General features: G+C 36.7%; 1 protein-coding gene across 1 annotated transcript; it reads right to left on the bottom strand.

Moving 5' to 3' along the window:
* Positions 1-6,686: 6,686 nt before the first annotated feature.
* Positions 6,687-8,834, bottom strand: LOC135072288 (catalase-like). Its single transcript, XM_063966229.1, has 2 exons — positions 8,392-8,834; positions 6,687-8,200 (listed from the first exon to the last, which is right to left on the bottom strand). Exons 1-2 carry the CDS (start codon positions 8,521-8,523, stop codon positions 6,746-6,748), a joined length of 1,587 nt encoding a protein of 528 aa, XP_063822299.1. The 5' UTR covers positions 8,524-8,834; the 3' UTR covers positions 6,687-6,745.
* Positions 8,835-9,814: the final 980 nt, after the last annotated feature.

Below are 9,814 nucleotides of genomic sequence, written 5' to 3'. Positions count from 1 at the left end.
ATAACGAGTATTGCCCGGGGACGCGAGTGCCCGGACGACTGGTATATTATTAATGTGGATCTATATTTAGAAATAAGTTCTATGCGATTTTACGAACCAATCATATTTTCATAGAGAAACTAGAGCATTAGTAAGCACCTATACAGGATGTTAGGTAAATGGGGTTATAAGCCGACAGACACTAGCCCATGTTAATTGTTAACATATGCAAAATGGTATGGTGAAGTCAAAAAATTGATATCATCATTTTAATTGGGTATTTTCATTTTCATACCCCTAACCCTTCCAAAAACAACTCGCTTTCTTTCAAATGCCCCAACAATGACTATTAAAATTTTTAATCAGATACCGGACGAAATTAAACAATTGCCTTATAATAATTTCAAAGCAACTATTAGAAAATGGCTTTTGGTGAATGCTTTTTACACTATTGACGAATTTATGAAGTACTAGCTTTCCGCCCGCGGCTTCGCCCGCGTGGAATTTTGTCTGTCACAGAAAAACTTTATCGCGCGCGTCCCTGTTTCAAAAACCGGGATAAAAACTATCCTATGTTCTTTCCCGGGACTCAAACTATCTCTATGCCAAATTTCATCAAAATCGGTTGCGAGGTTTAAGCGGGAAAGCGTAACAGACAGACAGACAGACAGAGTTACTTTCGCATTTATAATATTAGTTGGGATTAGTTGGGATAACAAATGAGTGCACTGCTTGATAGGACACAGATTGACTAAATTTGAATTTATGTACCTACTATAGTATAAATGACGACCATCTGGGATTAATTCATTGTATTCTGTTTTATTATAATTTATTTTGAATGCTGACATTAATTATGAATGAAACAATTAATTGAAATGTAATTTAATTTAATGTAATTTATTAAAAACTGGTATTCTCAATATTTGCATGCAATGATTTATGGCTGAACAGGCACTGACACTTCGAAACATGAAAATGTAAAAGACCCATTGTAACCCTATTTTATGCAAATAAATATATTTGATTTGATTTGATTCACCATACCATTTAAATGCATATATGTTAACATGAGCTAGTGTCAGCTTATAACCCCATTTACCTAACACACTGTATAGCATCGCCATCATTTCGTAGATTTAGTAAAGCGATATTTTTATAGCTAATTAAAGTAAAAATAGTACATCTATTTTTAACCTGAACGAATTTATATTCTTGAGACTTGAGATTAATAGTTACCTACTTACTTTTATATTTGGAAAATAATTAAAAATAATTAATTACGACTAGAGCTATATGAACTCAGTTATCTAGTTTGAATCTGAGCTTTTTCCCGATCGTAAGCCTTTTCTAATCCTAAGCTTGAGAGCGTATCAAATGACCCTATAGTAAAATATTCTTGTGTTTCAATTTCGGAAAAATACTGATAGTAACACGTCCCGTTTCACATGTATAGGGTCATACGGACACACGAGGTAAGCTCAACTCCCTCTCTAGACGGTCGTAAACCGACCCATACGTTATTATGTTGGCGTATATGTCTATGTACGTATTAGTCGACAAAATAGTACATTACCATGTTCATGTCATGTTTAGTTGTTTGTTTTTTTTGCGTCTTTAACGCCTAAAAGTATACTCGTAATCGTACTATAGGTAAGTATTATAGGTGTTTATATTTTATGGTTTTGGCATGGAATAAGTAAAGTATATCAACGTCTTTCAACCATCCCTCAAAGTGAAGCGCTTTCTTAATTTATAACTATAACATAAACTAACTTGTAAATGTAGTTTTAAATTGTCAATTTAACTCTACAAACTCGCTATCAAAAAATGTGAAGTTTATTATGCAGTTCATAAAAGCAATAATGTAGGGGACAAATAAGCTATTATTTGTTTCAAACTCGTGTAGGTTGTTCTTGCCTATGTATGTGGGTACGCAATATGAAGGCAGGAGAAGCAAAACAAACGTAGGAGTTGTTGTTATCAATAATACAATATTCCGTTCGCTTATCACTTGGAAATAATGTTCACAGTATAGCTCTGACTGTCAAAACATAAAATATTATGCTCAGTACCCCTAGCACGAATAACACTCTAATCCATAATCGTATTCCTCATACAACCGTAGCGGGCCTGTTTTGCTTTTCATACTAAAGAAAAAACTACCATGCCTTAACGAGAACGATATTTATTCGTGCTCCGGGTACAGTAATGCGGTGAAACAATAAAAACGATCGAAAAAAGCCGATTGATTCATCGGATTCCCATTAGAGGATTTGGAATTCGTGGAAATCTCATGGATTACTTTTTCTGGCATTTCCAATTTGGTCATTAAGGTGGTCCTCCGCCATTGCTGTGATTGATTAGAGTTTCTAACCAAATGTTCCTTCCTAGTACAGGGTTACATTGATGAACAAAACGCAGCGTACGTGGGAGTCCACCCACAAGGTGCACCGACGACCTCATAAAGGTAGCAGGAAGGCGCTGGATACAGGCTTCTACCAACCGGGCGATATGGAAATCATTGGAGGAGGCTTATGTTCAGCAGTGGATGTCCTGTGGTTGAAATGATGATGAAGTCGATATTATAATTCGAATTCTTCTTATATTCTTCTGATAAAAATCGTTGTGAGATCCATGACAGTTAGCTATCTCCTGAGACTGGTTATACAGGAGTTGCCATGGTAGAAGAGTGTGGTGGGAAATTTTAGTATATGCAAGCAGCTACCATCTCGCGGCTTTTTCCACATGGATTCGGTTGAGAAATCGAAAATCAAAACGAATCTAAAACAATTTAGGTAGTATTGAAAGATTTGATTATAGTCATGCCACTTTGCGATGTGCCCTCGGTCGCTAAGTTGGGTTCAGGATCTCAAATGACTTGATTTTATCAAGTTTATGTAGTACAGTAACTTTTATTCCTAGTTCCCTAGAGACAACCCGATGCGTGATACGTGATACATGATAACCCTTGGAGTGTCTGTCAAAGACTATGACGGCGCACATTCTAGTAGAAGTATACCATAATACTCATAATAAATTCCATTTCAAAGTTCAGTGTAAACAGTATTAAACAACAACAGGTGGGAAATAGTCTACAAGGGGATTTATTAACCGGTAAAGCTTTAAAACCTCGAGGGTCAGGTGAGCTCGTAATAGGATTTACTGGAACCGGTGGAAAATGATGCTGGAACAAGACTCGTCTAAGTCTGTATTCTATACTAGATGATAGTAGAACACACTTACACACACTAGAACACACAAGAAAAGAAAAAGGAAGAAATAAAAATATATGTATATATGTCACAATTTAGGTAGTTCTTATCACTATAAATTGATTTCTCCCGACAACCTAGAAGACAGTTGCTTAGATTAGGTATAAAAGATACTAGATAGTTTATTTACGAGAAAATGTTTTACGTTCAAACCAAGGGGCTACAACTTTTGAAAGCACGCTGATTCTATACAATTCTAAATTACAACTTTAAACTATCTAATTTAAAAATATAAAATACTAGCTGACCCTGCGAACTTCGTACCGCCTTAGCGTAGAGATTTTCTTTATATTTTTTTCCGTAAAAACCTTGTGCAGAGTATTAGAAAACTACAAAAAAAAATCAGCCAAATCGGTCAAGCCGTTTTCATGTTATGTCGTGACAACGGAAAACGGGTTTCATTTTTATATATATAGATATAAAATTTTCAGCCCCTACCCAAACAATTAAGTTAATCAAAATTCTCTCGTCAGTATCCTTAGAGGACCCTTGTCTGCTATCTCAAACACTATGTAAATGAAATACTGCGCCCATGGCAACAAACTATCCGGCCGTACTAATTAAGGCTGCGCTAATGACCTTCCCCACCTCATGTTTTGTCCCGGGGAGTTGAATGGAATAATAAATCATTGCAGCAAACTGTCATATGTTGTGGAACTGTGAAGGTTTCCTGATTTAAACGTGAATTTTGTATTATTTTGTCCAGCCACCGCTCCCACTGCTGCCACCGTCATCACCGCTCTAGAATGGACCAGAATCTATTTAAACTCTGATAAATTACAACATACAACGTACAATGTATTATAAACCAGAACTTAGTTCTTTCTGTTCACAAAAGAGCTCAACTCTTTGTTTAACATGTACCTACTACGCTTCTGCGTTTAACGAAAAAATAGGAACCTTAAAACATAAATGCTGCAAAGTTACATATTTTCTTTTTTAAATTCTAAAAAGATTTATCGAAACGATTTAATTATTACCAAAGCCTGCACATTTTAGTTAGCGCTGAAATTATGTATAACAAGATTTAAAAAAAGTCTAGAAGCACTTTTACTTAGTTAATAGATACGCAGACCAAGTTAACCCTCCTTTCTGGGTCAGCTATAGCCATCCTAAGCGAATTAAATTATACGTAACATTAATACTCAGCAGTTACTGGTTAATTTGCCCGTTAATACGTTGGAAGCCTCGAATTAACTGGTTCTGCAATTTGTGGTCAGGTGAGTGACGAATACAGGTCAGCAAATTGAAAACCACCCTCGTAATTGCCACCGATTTCCACTTTAATAAAAACAAATAGTATTTTATAATCGACATTTTGTATGAAAATGTTGTTAAGACAAAATATAACGATGTCGATAAAAAATGTACTAAGTTTTACAGTTAGGTATACCTACCTACCTAAATTGTTAATAATAAAATAAAAAAGATAAAGTAGAATCGTAGAGACTAAAGAAAATTAGGTACTCTAAATTAGGGATGGCTGACACTCCAATTTCTTATTATAGTATACCAAATCCAGACATTTTGAATGATTTAGGTTGCTTAGCTCTACCTAAAATGAAATTAGTTTCACGCAAAACAATTATGTACCTACGTCACTCACGTTACGTAAAGTAGCTTCAATGTAAAGATTAAGGTTTATACGTCCAAGTTCCTTTAATTAATTTGACTTTCCAGGCGCCCGAGATGAGCAGGGTATGCTTCAGTTTTAACTTGGTAAGATTTTATCCTTTCAACAAAGATAAAGTAAAGTGGTGGATTTAGCTACACAACAGAGAACCGATCCTGTTACAGCTTACAGGATGGGGAGACGGTCGGGGAAGCTGCAAGCGTGACGTCACCGTGACCTAGTCTGGCCCTACCATGGGAAAATTTGTAAGTACCTACATTAATTTCGTGTAAGTATGAACTTATCGAAATGAAATAGATTTTGAAATTATTATAACTTACCTATTGAAAATAAGAAATTTTGATGAAACGATGATCTTAATATTTAACATGATAGATTAACAAGATAGATTTATTTACATCTCTGTTAACAGTTTAGAAGAGTCTTATAGGGCTCTTCAGCATCAACACAAGAGGTTGTTTGTAGTACCTCTTTAAGGTTTTAAAGAGGACTTATTAATTAAGTTACGAAAATCTTGAAGTTAGGAATCAGTTTTCAGAAAATTCACGATATTCTCAAACTTATATTTTTTTAACATTATACAATGAAAAGGAGAAAGGGTGCGTACGAACAAGGCTTTTTTAAATACTGCAATATAGTATCAACGGCGTATCTATTACAATTACAAAGGTACATCGAGCGAGTTGCTTTCGAGTGCTTCTCGAAAGCAACTCGAAACAGAGCGAGAAATGTGAGTACTGAACCAGTGTTACAACTCAACATCTGGGTCAAGGATGACAATGCGTAGCTTTCCCGATGAGGCTTTGAATTGAGAATGTTACTAGGTATGCAAAATCACTTGAAACTATGTTACAGTTAAGCTTTTACATTTACAAATACATTAGTTTTTATTTCATTCAAAAATACCCAGTAGTTATGATTTTATAGGCATTCAAAGTTCGCTTAAATATTGAGTCCCGCCGACGGTCACGTGACCCCGCGTGACGTACATTCACAGTGTCCGCTCACTAGAAAACGGATATAAACATACTTAAATACATTTTTTTTTTGTAAATACAAACTTATTATACATATTAACACCCAGACCCATCACAGAAATTAAAATTGAACCAAACCCAAACTTGATGCGATTGTGTCGTTTTATTGCGAATTACCTTCCAGCTCCATCATCAGACCCTGATTACTATATAGAATTAAAGTACTCATCAATACAAAACGAACGAGCCCAAACTCGATGCATTTAAGTCGTTTTATTATAGAGTTCCTATGGCCACCTTCCAGCTCCATCATCAGATCAGCTCCATGTCATCATAATATTGCATGGTCATCCAAATCACATGTGTTTGCGAAATTTCAGCTTAATCGGTTGCCTGGAAGTGGGTCTTAATTCAGCTTGCAAGATTCCACCCATACAAATATGAGCCAGTTACTGTAATATGACGTCACGCGCATAAAATGGGGGGCCGGCCGCCGCCCGCACTTTTAAAATTCAATATCTTTTAAACTAATTGACGTATCGAAATAATTCTTTCACGTGTATTTTTTATTTTTAACAGAGAATACAGAAAGCTAAAAAACAAAATTAGTGAACATTCTTCATTGAAATCGTTTAATGTTACAAACATTTATGTAAAAATATTTGCTTTGCATCATACTCAAATTGTTGTACCAAGATCATATAATATCAGTATCATCACTTGAGTAAATCGGCAGGGAAAATCCTCTACCTACTGGCCTCCATCTTTCCAGAGTCGCGTATTTATCTTCACCTAAGTATTTAAATGAAACTACAGGGCAAATCCACAGCAGCAGCACATGTAATAATTGTTTAAAAAATGATTTATTCAACGCTATTGCACTAATAATTTTGTTTAGGTTTGCGAGTTTGTTGTGACGCGAGATTCGCTATCGCCGCTCTTACACCCACTCGCACACGATTTCCTAGATCTTTATCAATTAGAGTAAGCATTTTAAGCGCCCTGCGCTGAATTGGTTGGGTCACTGTCGCCAGTTGCATCGCGAATACATCGGCGAGACGTTGCCTCTGGCCGACGTTCGTCAACACGTGGTTGTAGAAGTGCTTCGGCTGCGACAAGTCCACCGCATTGCTGTCCAACACCAAAAGTCGTTTCCACGGCTTGCTCTCATCCACAACAGCCTCCGGCCCACTAAACGAATTCGGAAAATAATTTGGCGCATCTCGCATGTTCTCATTCACTGGCGCAACGCCATCGCGCGTGTAAGTCTTTGCGTAAAACGGCATATTTACATCAACATTATTATGGTTGATTCCCAAGCGGTAGTTCTGGGTGGACCGGTAGAAAAGCCTACGGCCCTTGAATAGTGTATCGACCGGCCCGGGAATACCAGGCACCAAACTGGCCGGATTAAACGCACTCACATCGCTTACTTTGAAGAAATTATCGGGATTCTTATTCAAAATCAAACGTCCCACTTCCACAGTCTGATAAGTTCCATTTTTCCACAATCTTGTGACGTCAAAAGGATTGAAGTCAAGATTTTTAATACCATCCTGTGTCATTATATCTATTTCTAATCTCCAAGACGGATATTCTTTATTAGCAATAGCGTTGTACAAGTCTCTAGTGTAATAATCTATATCTTGACTTGCATTAGCCACTCCTACACTTGTCAGATTACTCAAGCCCTGCTCGGTTCTGAAGTTAAATCTGATATAGTATCTGTCGCCTTTTTTGTTATTAACTTCATAAGTATGTATTGGAAAGGCATCCATATTTCTGTACGAACTTGGAATGCCAAAATCTGACTGAGTCCAAAAAAAGGTGTTGAATGCTGATGGTCGTTTTGTCAAGAAATCCCATATGGTGGTTCTATCAAATACATTGGTAGCTGGATTTCTTTTGAATGCGTGAACTTGAGATTGGAAGAATAACGGATCATTGTACAAGTATACGGGTGTTTGCAGGCACAGCAGATCCAAATTACCTTCTTTGGTATAAAATTTTATGGCCATGCCTTTGAGCTCTCTCGATACATCGGGGCCGCCAAGACTTTGAATTGCTGTTGACATACGAACCACTAATGGAGTTTTCTTTCCGACACCGTTAAAAACTTCAGCTTTTGTGTACTTAGAAATATCATGTGTCACTTCGAAATAACCAAATGCAGCTGTGCCTTTCGCGTGAACCATTCGCTCTGGCACTTTCTCTTGCACGAAATGCAGCATAGAATCCAGCAGGTATTCATTGGCTATGATATCAGAGTTCAGAGTGATTGTTTCTCTCACCTCCACAGGCCTTCCTGCAGTTGTTGTAAGAACACCTATCGGTTTCTGCAACAAAAAATATTCCAGTAAGTATAGAGTATTTTCTCCTGCTAATCGAAAGAAGTCAAATTGAAATACCGAGTCTATTTATTTGAGTTTTATTCAGGTAAGTAAAGTACATTGTTGCTAGGTTCTAGTATTAAAAATACAAGTTCCTGTTTTATTACTAAATAATGAGAAAATAAATAAATACAAACCGGGTGCATGATCTTGAATTCGCACATCTTACGCTGCACCGGTTGTAGAGTGGCATTTCCAGTCTCACAGCACAGTCCATAATTTAACACGAAAACAAAGAAAAGAACGCACGTTGTTACAACACCGTTCATGACGAAATCCGTTTCAGTCTGCACTGTAATTATTCCTCAGCTGCTTCTTAAAAACCTTCGCGTTTTACGTATCTATCAAACAACTTATGAATAAATAATTCGCGCAAAATTGTACGTTTATGTAATTATATCTATTTAGCTGTACTCGTACCAATCAATTTTGTGAACAATGTAGAATCTAAGGATTAAAAGAGGCGTGTGTTTGGGATAGGGCTAGCCATAATTTAAGGCGATGTTATTATGCCAATTTTCAACAAAAATTCCCCCATAGCATGTGGGACTACTCCCCTTCTGTTGAAATGAGGTGGGGGGGCTTAATTTTTTAAATTTATTTTTTATTCTATACCGTTTTAACAGTTTTTAACCACTTTTCACAATATTATATTAGATTGTCCACAGGTCAACACGCCCACTTTCTAAAAAATCGCTTCCCACCATATTAAGATAAGTAAAGATTAAAAAAATAGATTAGGTAACAAAAGTACAAAGTGAACTGTACGTACTTAAGTATACCTACATGTCAATGAAAAAACAAAACGTAGTTATTATCGCAAATGTCCGGTTCATTCGATCTGCATAGCTCAGACAAGGTAATAATAGAAACTTAATAGCTTCGCATACAGGATGATTGATGTAAGTGAACAATATCTTACTAGCAAACTAACGCCTGTATTCACAAACATTACTATGAGGTCTCCCAGTGCGCGTGGACGCACAGGGTGACACACGAACCAATCACAGAGCTCTATCAGAGTAAAGCTCTATTCAACGTTGTGCGTTCGATTTGCTGCTTCACTAAAGCAAGCATAGTTTGTAAATACGGGTGTAAAAGCAGGCTGATTACATTATTTCCTGTTTCCCAAATTCTTACCTATGCATACAGAAGATTAAAATTACGACACATTAACTATACGAGTAACTTGTCCAATAGAGTAGCGAATCTAACGAGAATGATCCAGCCTGTATATGGGCGTCGATGTTAAATAATTACTTCATAATAACACGCATAATTGTGCCTACTCAATACCTGCTTAAGGCGATTAGAGTCCTCAATGACCTTGGGCGTTTGACCTTCACGCCGCGAGCAACACCCGCGTACCCCGCACCAAAAACTCCGATTTGACACCGATCAAAAATACACGGGCATAGGTAGATAGTGATACAGAATAGAAGCTCTTTCTTCATACATTACTGCCTATTATTTTAAACTTAAATTCATGAACCTTGATGTCGGTGTCATTTAACTCAGCCGTAAAGGTATTTAATAAAAATAACAAAATCCATGAACATT

Source organism: Ostrinia nubilalis, chromosome 5 (genome assembly GCF_963855985.1).
Source record: "Ostrinia nubilalis chromosome 5, ilOstNubi1.1, whole genome shotgun sequence".
In the NCBI taxonomy this organism is placed as follows: domain Eukaryota; kingdom Metazoa; phylum Arthropoda; class Insecta; order Lepidoptera; family Crambidae; genus Ostrinia; species Ostrinia nubilalis.
The sequence above is the reverse complement of the archived record's forward strand: the minus strand, read 5'-3'. Positions and strand labels throughout refer to the sequence as shown.

Bases quoted from the DNA above. Each gene is read 5' to 3' on its own strand.
- LOC135072288 (XM_063966229.1), bottom strand. From the start codon at position 8,523: ATGAACGGTGTTGTAACAACGTGCGTTCTTTTCTTTGTTTTCGTGTTA. The intron at 8,201-8,391 runs GTTTGTATTTAT...TTTTTGTTGCAG, and splicing joins AATTCAAGATCATGCACCCG to AAACCGATAGGTGTTCTTAC.